Consider the following 17,117-nt stretch of genomic DNA (forward strand, 5'->3'; position numbering starts at 1 on the left):
TCAGGCGCCCCTAGAATCCAATTCCTGGATGGCATCCCCCCATTCCCATGGGAATGTGGTTTTCAGGTCACTTTCTCCCCAGCCCTCCCTGTTATATCTGGGCTGGTGTCCTCTGCCTTCTGCTGTCACGTCTGTCTCCTGCGGGGTCTCCTTTAGTGGGAAGAGGAGAAAATTTAGTTGTAACTTCAGAAATGTAGAGCTTTGCTCAGCATGTAGTCCATAGACCAGAAATATCAGCACATTCCCCCCTCCCTGCCCGCCCACCCCAGGAACTGTGTGGAAGCCCAGAATCTCAAGACGCACCTGGACCAGCTGTGTGGGCATCTGCGTTTGACAGCTCCCCAGGAATTCATGTGCGCAGCCAGGATGGAGAAGTGTCGCTTTCGGCTTAGGCAAGGGGGAGAAACCATCTGCTCCCAAATCACCTTAAACTAGGTGTTTAAGAGCCTGGACTGCGTAGACAGATGTAGCTTCAGATAATGTCTCCATTGCACTGGGCACGTCACTGTCAGAACCTTGGTGTACGCTGTGGTCTGAGAAGTCAAGCAGCCCCCTGCACGTTGGAGGGTGACATGGGCTTGGGCAGTGTCGGGCGCACCGGGTGCCTGGCTTCCAACTGGTCAGCTGCTCTTATTCGCATCTGGGAAGGAGGAAGGGGCTCCTTCCAAAGCTGAACCGGGAACAGTAAAGGTTCCAAAGCGGCTCCTCCAATTGAAGAAGAAATAACAGCCGTGCGAGTAATAAACAAAACCGAAGTTTCCTCTTAGCTGTTTGGGAGATCCGGAGATCAGCTTTCTCTGGCGCGCGCGCGTGCGTGCGTGCGTGTGTGTGTGTGTGTCTGTGTTTTCCATTTGTAGCTGTGGCTACTGACGCATGTACTTAAGCCCGACGGGAGCCGTCCAGCATTTTACCCCTCTGTTTAAAAAATTATGCAAAGAAAGCCCCGGAGTAAACGAGTTTGAGTCTGAATCCCCAGGGCAATGGAAATCAAAATTTCGTTACAGGTGTGCCAAAATAATTTCCTCTCCAGGGTAAGTGGACACACACAAGGATTTGCATGGGAAGATTTTATTTTATTATTTTAAAAAAGATTTTATTTATTTATTTGACAGAGAGAGATCACAAGTAGGCAGAGAGAGAGGAGGAAGCAGGCAGCCTGCTGAGCAGAGAGCCCGATGCAGGGCTCGATCCCAGGATCCTGAGATCATGACCTGAGCCGAAGGCAGAGGCTTAACCCACTGAGCCACCCAGGTGCCCCACACGGGAGGATTTTAAAGCCTGTGCATGAGGAAGCTCTTGGGCTCTTACTCCATGCTGGTGTCCGAGGCCCAGGTCATCAGGTCTTGGCCAGAGGGGTGAAAAGGGGGACCAGATCCCAGACTGCCTTGGCTAGGGAGGGGGCCCCCAGGGAGCCCCTTGGCCTGCTGAACTTCTTCCAGGCCAGACGGTACCATGTACCACGGTGAAGATGAGCTCCCTACCTCTCGCTGAACATGAATGTGAGGGCGGCAGGATTCCCTTCTTTTTTATTGCCTTCTGGATGTATGCTGACTCGGGCAAAATCACTTAGGCAAGATGTGACTGGTGATGTATGAAATGAAAACTCCTTGCCCAGTGCTGGGAGGCCAGCGAGCGTGGGGTGTGGACACTCGGCTGGGCTGGCCAGATACAATGAGACCCCTCACATTTCCAGGCTGTCTTTCAGCCAGGCGAAGCCGGCCCCAGGTGTGGAGCAGACTAGGGCAGATCGGGTTACGGCGGGCCGGGGAGTCCAGCGCTGGGTGCCCACCTCCGGGAACCACAACTGGGGTGGGGGCTGGGGCGCTGGCTGCTGGGAAATGAGAGAGGCCCCAGGGAGGGAGGCTCCTGGGCCCTGGATGGCAGGGGAGGGCTGTTGGGGGACAATGAGGGGGTCAGAATGCAAGCCCTGCGCTTTCATCTCCAGTATGGGCTCCCGCTCTGCTCTCCTGCTCACACCCCTCACCCCTGCTCTGGGTCTCATAGTCGGGATAAATGTACCCTTCTCTGCTTGGCCCAAAAGCAGACCATTATGAAGAATTGTGTTATTTTTAACTTAGAAGGCTTTCCTGTTAACATATTTTCCTTTTCATCCAGATGGTAACACACATTGATCAAATGCTTTCTCTGTGCCCCAGGCACTTTGTAAAGCCCTTGATGTGAATTGATTTCACTTCCAAATCCTCCTGGCAGCCCTGGGAGAAAAGGGACCCTAGGAGATGGGTGCTAATAGGCTCCCATTATACAGATGGGGGAACTGAGCTGAGAGAGTTTCACTGTCTGAGACACGAGTCCAGGTGGCAGGCCTGGGTGTGAAACCAGACGGACAGGCTTCCAGCACCAGGCTGCTAACTCCCATCCGACTTTCTCTAAACAAACTCAAAGAGTTTGCCGGTGTCATCACACGTGTCTTGAAGCAGCATCTGATGTATTCCCAGCCAGACAGTTCTTGCCTGTTTGTTTGCATCCATCCATCCGTTCAGTGGTCAAGCAAGCCTTCCCTGAGGGCCTGCGGCAGTGCTGGGCACTCTTGGTAGGGGTGGGGGGCAGGGATGAGAAGAGAAAATAGGACACCCCCTCCCCCCCACAGCATGGATTGCAGGAAAGATAAGCCTAAATGAGGTTGTGAGAATTCAGAGGGAACCTTATCTTGCCCAGGCCTTGGATATGGAGAAATGTTTTCTCTCCATCTTGCATGAGAAAAGATGGCATCCCAGAGAGAAGGTCTAGGGGTGAGGGGTCTGGGAGACACCTCAGCCGGTGCCTACCTAGGAGGTGCTCAGCCAACAGTGCTCTGTAGGTATTGGCTCTGCTTCTGTGGTTCACTCAATGGGTACTTACTGAGCACCTGCTGTGTGCCAGGCTCCCTTGGGCTCAGGATGCAAGGTGAGGGGGCGGATAATCCTTGCTTCAGGGCGTACCTGTGGTTGAGGGGAGACAGGGTAGATGCTGGCCAACCAGTTGTTTTCATATGTAAATTAGCAGCACCAGTACCTGCTGCCCCTTCCCCCCTACCTCCAATGCCTGTCAACCCCCCACTCTCCCACCCCCGCACCTCCCCCCTTTGCCCAGACTTGAGAGTGGATTGCAAAGCAGAGAAGGTTGCTGCTTTCTGGAAGAGAGCAACCCCGCTTCATCCCAGCTGGTGCTGGAAGTGCGCAGAGCAGTCCCAGCGACTTTGCCCCTGCAAGGCCAGCCCTGGGGCCAGTCTGGGGTCCCATCCCTGACCTGCAGGGCCCGCTGCTCGCTCTGCCTAGGATACCTGTCCCTGGGAAAGCTGTCTCCCCTCAGCCTTCCAGGACTCAGGTCCTTGGCGTCTCCTCAGGAGAACCCCTTCCCACTTCCCACCTCCCCCCCTCACCCTGCTGATTTCCCGTCTTCATCACAGGCCTAGAGGATCTGGGTTGCACCCTCAGCAGCAGACATGGGAGGCCGGCCGGCACCCCTCGGGCTGCCCCCGCAGGTCCCTGTGTTAGCTTCCCATGCCCCATGACGCGGGCCTGAGTCTTTCTTCCCTGCCCCTCCCGTGACCCCCATGCTGCCGGGCTCCAGCGGCTGAGCGGACGGCTGAGCGGACCGCCTCCTTCCCCGAGAGAATCAAGGGAATCGAGGGACAGCACTGCCACCCCTCCCGATGAAGCTTCCTGCTTTGTCTCCCCTGGAGTGAATGGCAGCTTCTTCCGGCCGGAGGCAGCAGCGAGGGCTCCCTCACCACGCACGGTGCTGGGCACCGGAATGGGCCCCAGAATTTGCAGGGCCCCGTGCGAAAGGAAAACGGGGGCCCTCTGTTCACAGAGGAGGAAGAGCGGCGATACTGAAGCAGGAGCATCGAAAGCTGAGCGCGACACCCTTCGGGGCGTGGAGACCGGGGCGTCGAGGTGGGTGTTAGCCCGTGAAGCCCACTCTGCCTGCCACCCAGAAAGGACCGTGCCAAGTTCTGCCAAGGAGCTCACTGAGAAAGGGCGGGTGGTGGGGGCTTTCAGACAGCCTCAGCTGACAGGTGGCCAGGGGGCTCGGGACCTGTTTTATCTGGAAGTCTGGGGTCTCAGTAACAGGGCGGGAAGACGTGATAGGAATGGCTATGACCCGCAAGCTCACATGGCTCTTCTCGCCTGGCTTCTGGGCTCGCCTCTCCAGCCACGTGGGCCCTCAAGCTGCCACCTTGTCCCAAAGGCCCCAGAGGGCCGCATGGCAGAACCACCGCCGCTCCAGAAAACCCTAGAAGACCAGGTTTATCTTTACCAATCCTGGAGCTTTCCCCCATCCCCTTAGCCACACTGCCCCCGCCAACACTTGTCTCCCCAGCTCAGCTCTTTCTCTTTCATCCCAAACTGCCCGTGGGGCCCCTGCATCTAGCCCGTCATCTGGGAAGCCTGAGCTTGTGGGTTTGCCTCTTCAGGTCAGCGCCAGGAAGGGAAGGCGGCAAGGCTGAACCTGTACCCAAGGCCTCATGTGTGTTCTGGGGGAAGAGCTATTTTGCTCCCATTTTTACAGAAGAAGGAATGGGGCTCCTGAAGAACAGTGACTCACCTGAGGTCTCAGAGACATTCCCCTACGTTCCCACCGCCAGTGCCCACGCCCAGTGTGCGGGGGGGGGGGGGGGGGGGGGGGGGGGGGGCTCCAAGGGGCTGGGCAGGGCCGCAGGATGAATGAGTGCTGGGAGGGAGACAGAGAGGCCGGCTGGGGAGGTGCCAGGCCCAGCCCCTCAGAGGTGGCCTGGAGGGATGCAAGGGGGGCTGGGGGCTCCTGCGACACTGCCCGCCAGGGGCTGATGGGGACGGGCAGACCCAGGGGTGGGCTGGGGACAGGGTATGTAGGCTCCGGCTGAGGAGTGCTTGGAAATAAGCAGGGCCCACAAGGTGTGTGTGTGGGGGAGGGGGGCGAATCCAGCAGTCCACACAATTTCAGTCATTTCTACTAATTTTGCAGTCCCAGATGCCACGGGGACTTGGGTTCAAGGCGCTGCGGTTGCACAGGAGACTGACAAAAACTCGGCCGGCGCCCCAGCCCCTGCCGCTGGGGGTTCCTCCGTTTCCAGTGGGACACAGGACGGTAAGGAAGGCACGAATAACTCAAAGAGTAATTCCAGACGGTGAGGGAAGTTAAAGCCAATAAAACAAATGTGTGTAGGGGTGAGGAGGGGAGGCGACCTTCTCTCTCCTGGTCTGGGAGGAAGGGGCACGTGGAGGTGGAGGGCTGGTCGTCGGAGCTAGGCGCAGATGGAGGCGGGAGGGATTAAATGGAAGGGATAGAATTCCAGGCAGAACGAATGGCAAGTGCAAAGACAAGCTAGCGGTAAGTTCTGGGAGGCGCGGAGGGGTCCGCGTGTTTGCAGTAAATGGAGCGGTAGTGGTGCAAAGGAAGGAGAAGGACTTGGGGTCACCTCCTCCGGGAAGCCTTCTCCGATTGCTGCGCTGCCTCCGCACTCCTTCAGCTTCTTTCCCTCGGCCAGAAACGAATCCCACGGGTACCACTCAGGCCTCCTCCCCGTCCCGACTATGAGTCCCGAGAGGGTCGGGCGGGCTCGGATTCCTCCCTCCGCATCCCCGCGGCGTTCAGCCCGGCGCTGGGCACCCTGTGGGCACTCGGTAAATATTTGTGGAGCGCACTAGAAGGAATGAATGAACCCATTGGGCGCAGCCGGGGGGAGGGCGGGGCCGAGGGCAGGTGGGAGGCCGCGGGCTCGGGAGGGGCCCCTGGAAGCCCGTCCTCCTCCTCCTCCTCCCAGGCCCCAGCGCGTACCAGCCTGGTGCTTCCGAGGCGGCCTGTCGTGCGATCAAGGGCGCGCGCGGCTGGGAGAGCGACTCGGGGCCCCTGCTTTCCGCGCGGGAGTTCGGAAGAGAGTGGGTCGTCGCCGCCCGAGGGCGAGAGCGCGAGCGGAGCTGGAGGAAGGAGCGCTCGCTAGCCTACCGCCTCGCTGCCTCCCCGGCGCTCGCTCTCCCGGCTCCTAGGTTTGCTGGCTGCTCCTCCCACCCGCGCCCGCCTCCTTGCTCGCTCACTCGCTCGCTCGCTCCAGCCGGTTTCTAAGCCCCGCGGTGCGCCCGGGCCACTGCCGGGCGAGGGGCCCCGGGGCTATCGCCGAGCAGGGGGCGGGGGTCCGGGCAGAGCGCAGCCGGCCGGGGAGGGGCCATGTCTGGCGCGGGCGCAGCGGGGCCCGTCTGCAGCAAGTGACCGAGCGGCGTGGACGGCCGCCTGCCCGCCTCCGCCACCTGGGGCGGCGCGGGCCCCGGTGCCGGGTGCCCGGAGCCCGGGTCGCGCGTAGAGCCGGCGCGATGCACGTGCGCTCGCTGCGCGCCGCGGCGCCCCACAGCTTCGTGGCGCTCTGGGCGCCCCTGTTCCTGCTGCGCTCCGCCTTGGCCGACTTCAGCCTGGACAACGAGGTGCACTCGAGCTTCATCCACCGGCGCCTCCGCAGCCAGGAGCGGCGGGAGATGCAGCGCGAGATCCTCTCTATCTTGGGCTTGCCCCATCGCCCGCGCCCCCACCTCCAGGGCAAGCACAACTCGGCGCCCATGTTCATGCTGGACCTGTACAATGCCATGGCGGTGGAGGAGGGCGGCGGGCCCGACGGCCAGGGCTTCTCCTACCCGTACAAGGCCGTCTTCAGTACCCAGGGCCCCCCTCTGGCCAGCCTGCAAGATAGCCACTTCCTCACCGACGCCGACATGGTCATGAGCTTCGTCAACCTCGGTGAGTGAGGGCAGGAGGAGGGGAGCGCCTCGGTCAGGAGGCGCTTCGGGACCGGGAGGGGGCCGCTTCTTACATCCAGCCCGCCCATCTTTACACTCCGGGGCCGTTTGCAAAACCGCAGTGCCTGGTCGAGGGTGTCCTACTCCCAAGCCCCAGGGGACCCCAACCTGAGCGCGCCCCAGGTAGGGCGAGCCGGGCTCGTTTGGCCTGTGGGAATTCCACGGAGGAAAGGGCTGATCCGAAGCCCCCTCCGGGTTAAGTCGGCTGGAGGCGCCGGGCCGGCCGCGGCTCAGTTCAAAGCGCGGGGCTGGGTCATGTGAGCTGTGCCGGGCCCGCGCGGCCCCTGCTACCTGGATTGAAAGGGCCCTGCTGGGCGAAGCTGCCTTCCCGCCCTTTCGGGGCCCCTCTCAGCCCTGTCTGGACCTGGCTTCGCAGGCGTCGCGCCCCCTTCCCCGCCCGGGCCAGCCCTACCTGTCCCCTCGCGGTGCGCCCGCCTTAGCGTGCCGCGCGCCGTCAGTGTCTCCGGGCCCCTCTCCTTGCGACCGGGCGCCCTCCTGCCCCCACCCCCCAACCTCCGGCTCTCAGCTCTCCTGGCTGGGGCTGGGGAAGAAACGGTGCCATTGGGAGCTTTCTATTTTAAATATTTAATGATAGGTCCCAGGCGGGCAGAATCCATTTTCAGCGTTTATCACGTGTGGCGCGCAAACCACGGTTTTCGGCAATGGAGTGGCGCGGGATCCCTGAGCAGACTCTGCCGGGGGCGGATGGGGGGGAACCTGGCTCACTCCCCGAGCCACAAGGGTCCCGGGGACCTGGGGCTGGCGCTACAGCGGGGGCGCGGTGGCTCCTCCTCCCTCCGCGCACGCACATTCACCAGACTTGCTCTAACTAACCCCCGGCAGCGCGCTGTAGGACTGATGGTCAAATATTTGGTTTCCGAGATAACACGCCCCGATAGCGCTGTTTCCTGAGCCCATTTCATTCTACGTGTGTAACTTGCTGCGAGAATCCGAACGGAGTCGAGACAGCAAACTCACGCCCATGGGCGCCGCGTTAACAGCGCCAGGATATTGAAGCCCCCAGCTGGGGGGCTTAGGGCGTGGGTGGGGGCGCTGGTAAGCCGGGGATCAACCCCAAGGCTTCCAGCCCCAGATAAGGCCCGCTGGTGCCCGGGTCGCCATTGTCTGCCCTTAATAACAGCCAAGAATCAAATAGTGCAACGGGTTTCAGAGAGCAGGGGGTGGGAGGTTTAGATGCCAAAATAACTTCAAGAAAGTTTAAATTATACTAAGCAGCCAGCTAGAAGGAGGCAGCGCCGTATGTCCCGATTTAGAACAATCTCTAAGATGTATGAGGTGGAAAAAAGCAAGGTGCAGATCCGGGAGGTTACGTATGTGCTTGCAGATGATCTGTTCCCACTGGAAGAAGGCACCCTGAACTGGAAATAGATTTGACTGGGGCGGGGCAGGACTGGGGCTGGGGCTTGGGAGTGGGAGCTGGGGTCTGATTTCTGATTTTTCATGGTTTGCACTTTTGTCTGTGATTTTTTTTTTTCCACAATGTGTATTTATGACTTATACCAGAAACTGAAGAAAAAATTCCAAATCTGTATCTGTGTATCTATGTGTATGTGTGTGTGTAAATTAAAGCAGGGCTCTGTAGCTGTCCTGAAGCCCATGGTTCCCCCCCCCCCCCCCCACCAGCCGCCCACCCCAGGCCCTTTCTCTGCTGAGGGATTTATGGTATCTTCTGTTCTTTTGGGTACCCGTGACTCCTAGTGAATGCAGCAGGTCCCAGTGGTGGCCTTCAGAGACAGGCTGGGGTCATTAAAAAGGCATTGGTAAGGCCTGGCTTCTGCTAACCCAGGGCAGAAAAGCACCCTGCTTCTATGGACCAGCAATGTGGTCAGGACTTCCTCCCCCTGCCCGCGCCCCACCCCCAGCCCAGAGCAGGAGAAGGAAGGTTGCTCACTGGATACCTCTGGGAACCTTGGGGCAGCGCTGTTTGCTCCCCCTTGGTGGTGGGAGCAAGCCGGGACTTGTTTGGGAAGGCCACAGCTGGGTGGTTCTCCTCCTTCGGCTGTGCACACACCTTTCAACCCGTTACCCCCGTTTCTTTCATCTTGAAAGGACAAAGACCAGCTTGTCTGAGCCTCTTAATCAGTTCGGCTGGCTTTGGGCTTTGTGGGACAGTCCTGACTTTCTCAGGTCTTGCTTTCTGGAACATCACTCCAAATTAGATGGCGCAGTGGCTTTTAACAGAGTGCGCTGACCTTGTTTTCTTTCCCTCGCCGTCCCTAAAACTCGAGGTAATTAGTTGGGGGGAAGACCTGGCCTGCCGTTTGGCAAGACTCTGCCTGCAGATCCTTTAAGGGGGGGCCTTTCATTTCTGCTCAGCACCAGCGCGGGAGGAGTAAACTGCCTGTCCCCTCCATTCTGTCCAGGGCTGGGGAGTTTCTTCAAGGAGGGGCCTGGGATGGGGGTGGCAGTGGGGGTGGAGGGGAGTGTGTAGGAGACCAAGGAAGACCAAGGAAGCGAAGTTTGCTGATGAAGCACACTGTTTTTCCTTGGGTTGCAAATCGTAATTGATCTGTAACATACAAAGTTTTCTAAAAGTGCATTTAGTCTCACACTTTATCCAATTATAAGAAAATGTCATTCGTCCCTATCAGATCATCACTTGGTAACCCTCGCAGGGGCCCTGGGGCGATTTAGTGGGGGGCTGCTGGCTCTCTCCACTGCCCCCCCTCCTCCCTCCATTGCATACGGATGCTGTCCTGCCATGCTTGGGGGACCTCTGACCAGATCCTGAAGGCTTTTGCAGACCTGGTGCGTTGATTCTTTCTTCTGTCTGCAGCCAAACTGGTTTTTGTTCCTCTAAGTCGTTCTCCTTGGAATTCAAGCTTTCTGCCAGGCTGAGTGGGATCTAAACTAGAGAGGGAGCTAGAGGAGGACAAAACCAGATGCCCCAGCTTCTGACAAAGACCAGCCTGTCCGATGAAGCCCCGTGTGACGCTAGCTGAGTTACGGAGGGGGACCCACATCATCTGAGCCGGGGCCCCTTCGGTTCAATGGCGAGATTTGCAAACTGCTTTGGATTAACAAGCCCCCGACTCTTCTGTGTGGACTTAATTTTGGAATTCGAAACAGGCTACCCCCTCTGAAATTGTCCCCAGGCAATGTGAGTTCTGCAGACCGAATCCGCCAGAGCCCCCTACCACTTTTCCCCCCTCTGGAGAAATCCAGCAGCTCTTTTTTGGAATCTTCAAAAAGCAGCCGGCGGGCATTAGGGGTGTGTTGACGCGTGTTCCTCTCTGGCCCAGGTTATGAAAGAACCAAATTTGTTTTAATCTTCGAAGTTCAATTAAAAAAAAAAAGTTGGAAACCGGTCATTATCAGACTCCGTGTATAAAAGTGGCTTTTGTTAACGTAGCTGGGGAGCAGGGAGAAGGCTGTGTAGTTTTTGCTTTAGACCGTCTGGCTGTCCGTTTTGTTGACAAGTGTTTGGCATGAAGATCTCTCCTCTTGCCCCTTAAGAACAGGCCCTACCACTGTAGAGTATTAGAAAAAGATTCTGTTACAGTTTAAAAATTTCCTTCAGGGAGTGCTTCGTGAAAGGAGTGCGGGGCCACAGGCATTTGCAGCTGTAACCTGGCTTGTGTTAAAATTTGGAAGGGGCTGTTCCACATTCCAGCACTTGGAGCAACGGCCCTCACTGGTAAGCAGCCAGAGGTTAATACAGATGTCACACAGGCTTCCCCTGCTTGCTTGCTTGCTGCAGAGTGCCTACGCTCCAGCGGAGAGAGCCCCAACAGCTGTGTTTTTAGCAACCCTTTCAAAATCACTTCTTTCAAACCTCATTTTCCTGGTTCTTAAATCAAAGATCTTCTCCACACACCCCCTCCCCTTGGACCCCGCCTTTTCCCAAGGATATATCTGACCCAGATTTGAACTTTGTTGATCTTCTTTGTACTTCCCTTCTGGAATCGAAGCAGGTTGAGGCCGAGCCCTGGATGCCAGCCTATGGGGCTATTTTTGGTTTTTATTCCAAGGGCTCTCATTCGGTTGTGGAGCGGTCCACCCGTGGTGTAAGGGAGGTGACCCAGGTAAAGCTCGATTTCTGGGCAGTAAAGGGACAATTCTGTGAATGCCCAGAGAGAAGCGAGCCGCGGTCGGGGCCCTTTCATCGCCTAGTAGGGCTATCAAACCTCTGCGAGATAAACACAGCTGGTGTCCGATCCCCTGACCGCCGGGATGCCTGCGATATGAGCGAATGTCACATGCCTGCTGCACTCAGAGGCGAGTGATGACTTCATTCCGGGGAGAGTCCCATCTAACTTGATTGATCACCCCTATCGCTTTAATATCTTTTTTTCCCTGTTGGGTAAGGTCATCTTTGGCCCCTTGCAAGAATCGGCGTGTCCTAACCCTTCCCCAGTCCCCACCCTCCGCGGCCTGCCCGTCCGTTTTGCGGGATGAACATGTAGCCTGGAGAGCCCGAAGGGCTGGCCGTGTTAATTTTTTGGCCATCACTCTTAAGACCTAGCTGGGGGCTGTCGACACAGTGTTTCTGGCAGGCTGCTGCGACGCTTCGCCGTAATGCGCGCTGGCAGTGTCTCTGGGGTTAGGGCGCAGGCGGGGATGTGTGGGACCTGTCATGTCATTGTCAGAAGGAATGCGAGGATTAGCCTTTAAAACGGGGTGGTGGGAGAGCGCCGCAGCTGTGTACACTTATTATAAAAGACTTAAGTCCCACTGGTAAAATCAATATATTGAGTTGCACGACCCTCTGCTTTTAATTAGTTTGAATCAAATGCGCCGGTGCCATTTTGCCTCCTCTCGCCTTCATGGGGTGAGGAAATACCAATATTTACATAGAAACTGTTAATTTGTGGTGAAAATGATAACACATTTAGCTCCACACGCCGGAACTGCTCGGACTGGATGGATCCCAGAGCAGCGTGGCGTTGCGGGGTGATGTCCCCGGGGCGCGGGAGCAGGGGCGGGCGCTCCAGGAATGCGGGTCCCTGGGACCCCGGGGGCCGCGCGCGTGCGCGCAGGTGGGCACATCCGTGGGCGAGGTGCCTTAGCGGGGCTGGGCTTCTAAGCAACGAGCCGATTCTTGCATTGCGAGCCAGAAACGTTGGGTTTCATCCACATCTTCTCCAAGCTTCCCTCCGAAGCATTCTTACAAAATCGTTAGGCGGGCGCTTGCCTTTTTGGTCGTTTCCAGTCCTCGCGCCCAGCATGCTGGGTCTTTTGTACCGGGCAGCTCAAGGCATAGTGCTTTATTCCAGAGCTTCAGATGTTTTCTTTCCAATTCCTGAAACAGTTTATAGAGGAAGGGGGGGGTTTCTTTGCGCTGCAAACCATCCCGTGTCTGACGAGGGCCATTATGTGAACCGTTTGGTATTAGCTATGTGTTCAGCTGCAGTTGAGATCCGCGTTTTGCAGGGACCGGCATTTGACAAATACTATTTGACCAAAATGTGACTTGGTATTTCTTAATATGGAACAGATATTTTGCAGTTAACCTTCCCGGACGAGAGACTGTCGAGAGACTGTGCGAACCCAGCGTGCAATGGCAGTTGAGACCAGCAACGGTGCTGCCGCTGTGCATTCTGCCCCTCCACCCCCAGGGGAGTGTTTATGATTTGGGGGGATATGAGGGGCGCATGAAGTTTGATACTTGTGAGCAGCTCTGAGAAGCATGTGCGATGTGTCCTTTCAACATTTGTGGCAGAAGGCATTGTTGGGAGCTGCGCAAAGCCTTTGCTGATCCGCGTGGAGTGGATTGAATTAATGACAACTCGGAGAGCCCCAGTTTTAGGGTAATTGCTTTATTGTTTTGGAGCCAGGGTGCTTATAATCCGGTTCCTGTACAAACATGTTTAACGTGTGTTAATGCATTTCCAAACCAGAGCCTCTCAGCACAACCCTGCTTTCCATTAATTGATGTCGGTAGCATGGTACAGTATTTCAAAGGGCTGGCCAAGTATAAACTGTGTTTCCAATTTCCTTCCTTTCCTGTGTTTGGAATGCCAATGTTAATTTGTTCCCATGCAGGAGAGGGGGCTGCCAACTGCGGCTTTCTATAAAGGGCTTCACAGTGAAGGCTTCCAGCCCTCGCTGATGCTTGGGGCTGCCTGGCCAAGTTTCCTGACACTTTGCAGCTAATTCTGGGTGATATATGGAGTGGGGGGTTGGGGGCTTCACCGCCGTGTAACGGAAGTTCTCGGTGACAGCTGAGGGTGTGACTTGGCAAGGGAAAATGGACCAGCATCCACAGCGATTCTCTTTTGACACAGCTTAAACCCATGTGTCTGTTTCCACTATGGGTGCCTATTAGCTGTGTGACCTTGAACCAGTTTCTTAACATCTCTGAGTGGGTCTCCTCTTTTTATAAAGGTGGATAATAATTCCCTCCTTCGTGGAGCCTCATGAAGACAAAAAAATTGTATCATGCTTGCTCGCACACAGTAGGGGCACAATAGACAGTGGCTCCTGTTTTATGGTGGTGACCGCAGCACTAATTGCTTTGCTGTATCAGTCCAGATATTAGGGTTTTTTAAAAAAAGATTTTATTTACTAATTTGACAGAGAGAGAGATCACAAGTAGGAGGAGAGGCAGGAGGAGACAGAGGAGGAAGCAGGCTCCCCGCCGAGCAGAGAGCCGATGCTGGGCTCAGCCCCGCATCCCAGGACCTTGAGATCACAGCCTGATTCAAAACCCGGAGTCTGACTCAACCTACTGAGTCACCTGGGTGCACCAAATATCAGTTTTTAAATACCTAACCATAAAGTATTGAGATGAAGCCACCCATGTTATTTTAAAGATGTCTAGAAAACGGCCCCCCAAAGGCGCGCGCGTGTGTGTGTGTGTATGTTTGCACACACACATTTCCTTCTTTCAGAGGTCCTTGAAGTTTGACTGAGAAGACTCAACTTATTTGAGGATAGAGTAATAGAGTATAAAGCGGACTCTTTCTCTTGCTTTTAGCATCTATGGCTATCTAAAAATTTTATTCCGAGGCAAGCTGAGACTCGGTGAGGGGTATCCGGGAACTCTGTACTATCCTTGCAACTTTTCTCTAAGTCAAAAATTATTCCAAAATAAAAAGTTTTAATTTTTAAAAAAGCACATGATTGAAGTATTTCTTCCCACCCCTTCTGGAAGATGGTCAAAGTACAAATTGTCTTTTCCTTCAAGGGAGTGACAAGCTCAAAGCATTCATTAACAGAACAGCACAGCCTTTGCCGCTCTTTATTGGAGCAGGTGCAAGACTGCTCCCCACTCCCCCAGCTGGGATGGGGCCACGACAAAGCCCTGTGTCCATGCCCTACGTTGAGAAGCCTCTGGAGACCCAGGCACGAAAGAGAATGTCTCCAGGGCCCCAAGACGAGGGGTGGGCTTAATCACTCAAGGCTTCCCGTAAATTCCCTTCAGCTCTTTCTGTACTGTTTGAAAAACCTGACTCGGTGAGTATTAGGTTTCCCTGCATCTTTGAGGTCACGTGTTATTCTTTCACATCTTTATCTCCCCAGAGTAGCTTTCAAGTTCCAATCCTTTGTTGTCTGGCTTAATTAAATTTGGCCGTGAATAAAAACTTGCAGTGTTTCCAAAATTGAGGACTTGCATGTTTTTAAGCCTCCGAGTTCGGCCTGTACTGTCTTGTAAGGCCGGCCTCTCTCTTGCTTTCATGTAGTTGGAAAAAAGAAAAAAATGGTAAACACTTAGCATGACGGTCGGCTTTGACTGGTTCTATCGTGGTCCCAGTGCCCATCTGCCCGGGGATTTAACCTTGCCCACCGAGGCCAGCGAGGGACTGTGTGGTCTCACTGACTTGTGTTTGGCCTTTGATAAAGGACTCCTTTCTTGACTACTTTTTCAGACACTCTTGTTATCCCGTTGTTGCCAAATGCTCATGACACAGTGCTCGGATGTGGGCTGCTCATGTGCATGAGTGAGTTGAAGGTGTTCTAATGCAGTGTCTTCTAAATACTTTTTGATTTCATGTCCCCGCCAGTAAATCTCTGGGTCCACACCCTAAATAGAAATAAGTCCTACTGTTTTAGTACATACATATATATGTATATATATATATTTTTTACGTTAAAATCATAGACTAAAATATACATGTAAGGAGATAAAAACAATATAAAATTCTGACAATCGTTAATACACATTTCAACTAATTGATCATTATTAATTAGTATGACATGACGCTTTTAATGAACAAGACACGTTTCATTTTGCTCTCACAAATTCATTAATGTTATGCGATAGACTTTAATGCCTTTCAGAATCATGGTTCAGCCATGGGGGATCAGCGAGCTAAAGGTCTGGTCCTGCATTTTTTTTTTTTTAAAGATTTTATTTATTTATTTGAGAGAGAGACAGTGAGAGAGAGCATGAGCGAGGAGAAGGTCAGAGAGCGAAGCAGACTCCCCGTGGAGCTGGGAGCCTGATGCGGGACTCGATCCCGGGACTCCAGAATCATGACCTGAGCCGAAGGCAGTCGTCCAACCAACTGAGCCACCCAGGCGTCCCTGGTCCTGCATTTTGATTATTTTCATCCTTCATGTGTCTATTTGGACTAAGTGAAGTCCTCACGTGGTTAACAGAAAACCCCCACAATCTTGGCGGGGGAGGGGGTAAACCCACAGAGGTTGGTTCTCTCGTATGAAGTTATGGCTCCATCCCTGGTTGGTAGGGGCTCTGCACTTTGGTCAGGTGGGAGGTGCTCAGGTCCCCTGGCTGATGGGGATGACCCTGTCTCCAGTGTCACCAGTTACTGTGTCAGAGGGAAAGTCTCTGAATTGTGCATGGGCTTTTAAAATTTCCACCTGGAGGGGAATGCCCCACTTGTGCTCCCATTTCATTGGTCAGAGGTAGTCACGGGGTCACACTGGAAGGAAGGTTGGCGGGGAAACTACAACCCTAAGCACCAGAAGGAGCCCGGGAGATGGCCCCAGGGCCTGCCGTCTCCAGGAAGAACATGGAACTTGTTGGCTTCAACAAGATCCTCTGTTTTCAGTTTCATTCACAGTTACGCAGCTCGGCTGCTCATTTGCACCTTCCCCGTTGGCCATCGGTCCTTGACATTTCCTTAATTGTGCTTGTAATATTTTCCCCATCTCCCAGTGGACCCCTCTAGCCTCCCTCAAATGCTCGCACCCCATTTTGGAGACCAGTGTTTCTAGAAGTTTCTGCATCACTGAGGTGTTCACACGGTTCAACAAGGATAACCACGCCTCTCTATCCCCACTTGTAAATGACTCGCTTCTTTGGAACTTGTCTTTCAGCAAAAGCGTGCTTCAGCCTTAGTCTGGTTCACGACCCTGAGAATTAAGGGGGATGCCTCTGGGGTCCTGGCTGGGGAGGTGCTTGTCCTGGCCGGGTTTCTGTGGGTCCTGCAGGTGACTGCTGTGGCGTGAAGTCTTGCCCTGAATGGGACTGCTCCCTTTTCTTCCTGAGCCTCAGAGGCAATTTGTAGTGGGGTGGAATGTCGCATGGTTGACTCTAGAGACTGAATTCACAGAGTCCTTCATCACCTAAAGGCATTGCTGGAATAAATCATAGTGATAAAGTGGAGGGTTGAGATCTTTTTGTAGCAGCAGGGGATTTACGATACCCTCCTTATTGGGCTTCTCATTGAATTCTCTCAGCTGTCTGCAACGCAAGTGGTTTCATTCCCATTTTAGGGAGGAGACAGAAGGGGCTCCAAAACTTGCTTAGCTAGGAAGGGGTGGGTTGACATTTGAATTCAGCTCTTGCTGAATGTAAAGCCATACAGTCTTTCCTCCTGGCCCCATGGAGGTATGTGCATGGGGCGGGGGACACACAGGAGAGAGGTGTTGAGGCCACCTAAGCACACACCGAGCCCTTGACATTGTGACTTGGAGCACTGAAGGTGGATATAGAGATGAGCAGTGTGGACCTTTCTTCCGCTATCCATCCTGCTTACGATAACCCCTCCTTCTCCATCTCTATGACTTCAAACAATTGTCAGGGCCCAGGGTCCTGAGTACCACGTACTGGGGCTCCTCTATGCCTCACATGCTCCTCCGATGCGGGAAATCCCAGAGGTAGCTAGAGATTGGTAGTTTATGTGATCTCAAGAGGAACCAGAGACTAGAGATTGGTCGTGTAATAGCAATACCTCAAGGCACTGGAGAACAGACCATGAAGGTACCAGAATAAATATTGCATAGTTTGTAATAGTATGAAATCACCCACAGTCTAAATGTCCATGAGCAGGGGTTTGGAGAAATAGATTTGTAGTAAACTTATTTATGAGTTTATAATAAACCAGAAGGGAATCAAAAGTCTTCTTTCTTATGTATCAATATCGATTCAAAACAATGCCAAGAAGGAAGAAGCAAGTCGCAGAAGGATGTTTAAGGTGT

The 17,117-nt window shown here is 54.5% G+C and overlaps 1 protein-coding gene across 1 annotated transcript in view; it reads left to right on the top strand.

The window, feature by feature from the left end:
- Positions 1-5,718: 5,718 nt before the first annotated feature.
- Positions 5,719-17,117, top strand: part of BMP7 (bone morphogenetic protein 7) — an 88,153-nt gene continuing 76,754 nt past the window's right edge. The window contains exon 1 of the mRNA XM_032350267.1: positions 5,719-6,708. Coding sequence (XP_032206158.1) covers positions 6,291-6,708 — 418 coding nt within the window. The 5' untranslated portion in view covers positions 5,719-6,290. The remainder of the gene's footprint in view (positions 6,709-17,117) is intronic.

The sequence above is a fragment of the Mustela erminea genome, chromosome 7 (genome assembly GCF_009829155.1).
Source record: "Mustela erminea isolate mMusErm1 chromosome 7, mMusErm1.Pri, whole genome shotgun sequence".
Taxonomy (NCBI): Eukaryota; Metazoa; Chordata; class Mammalia; order Carnivora; family Mustelidae; genus Mustela; species Mustela erminea.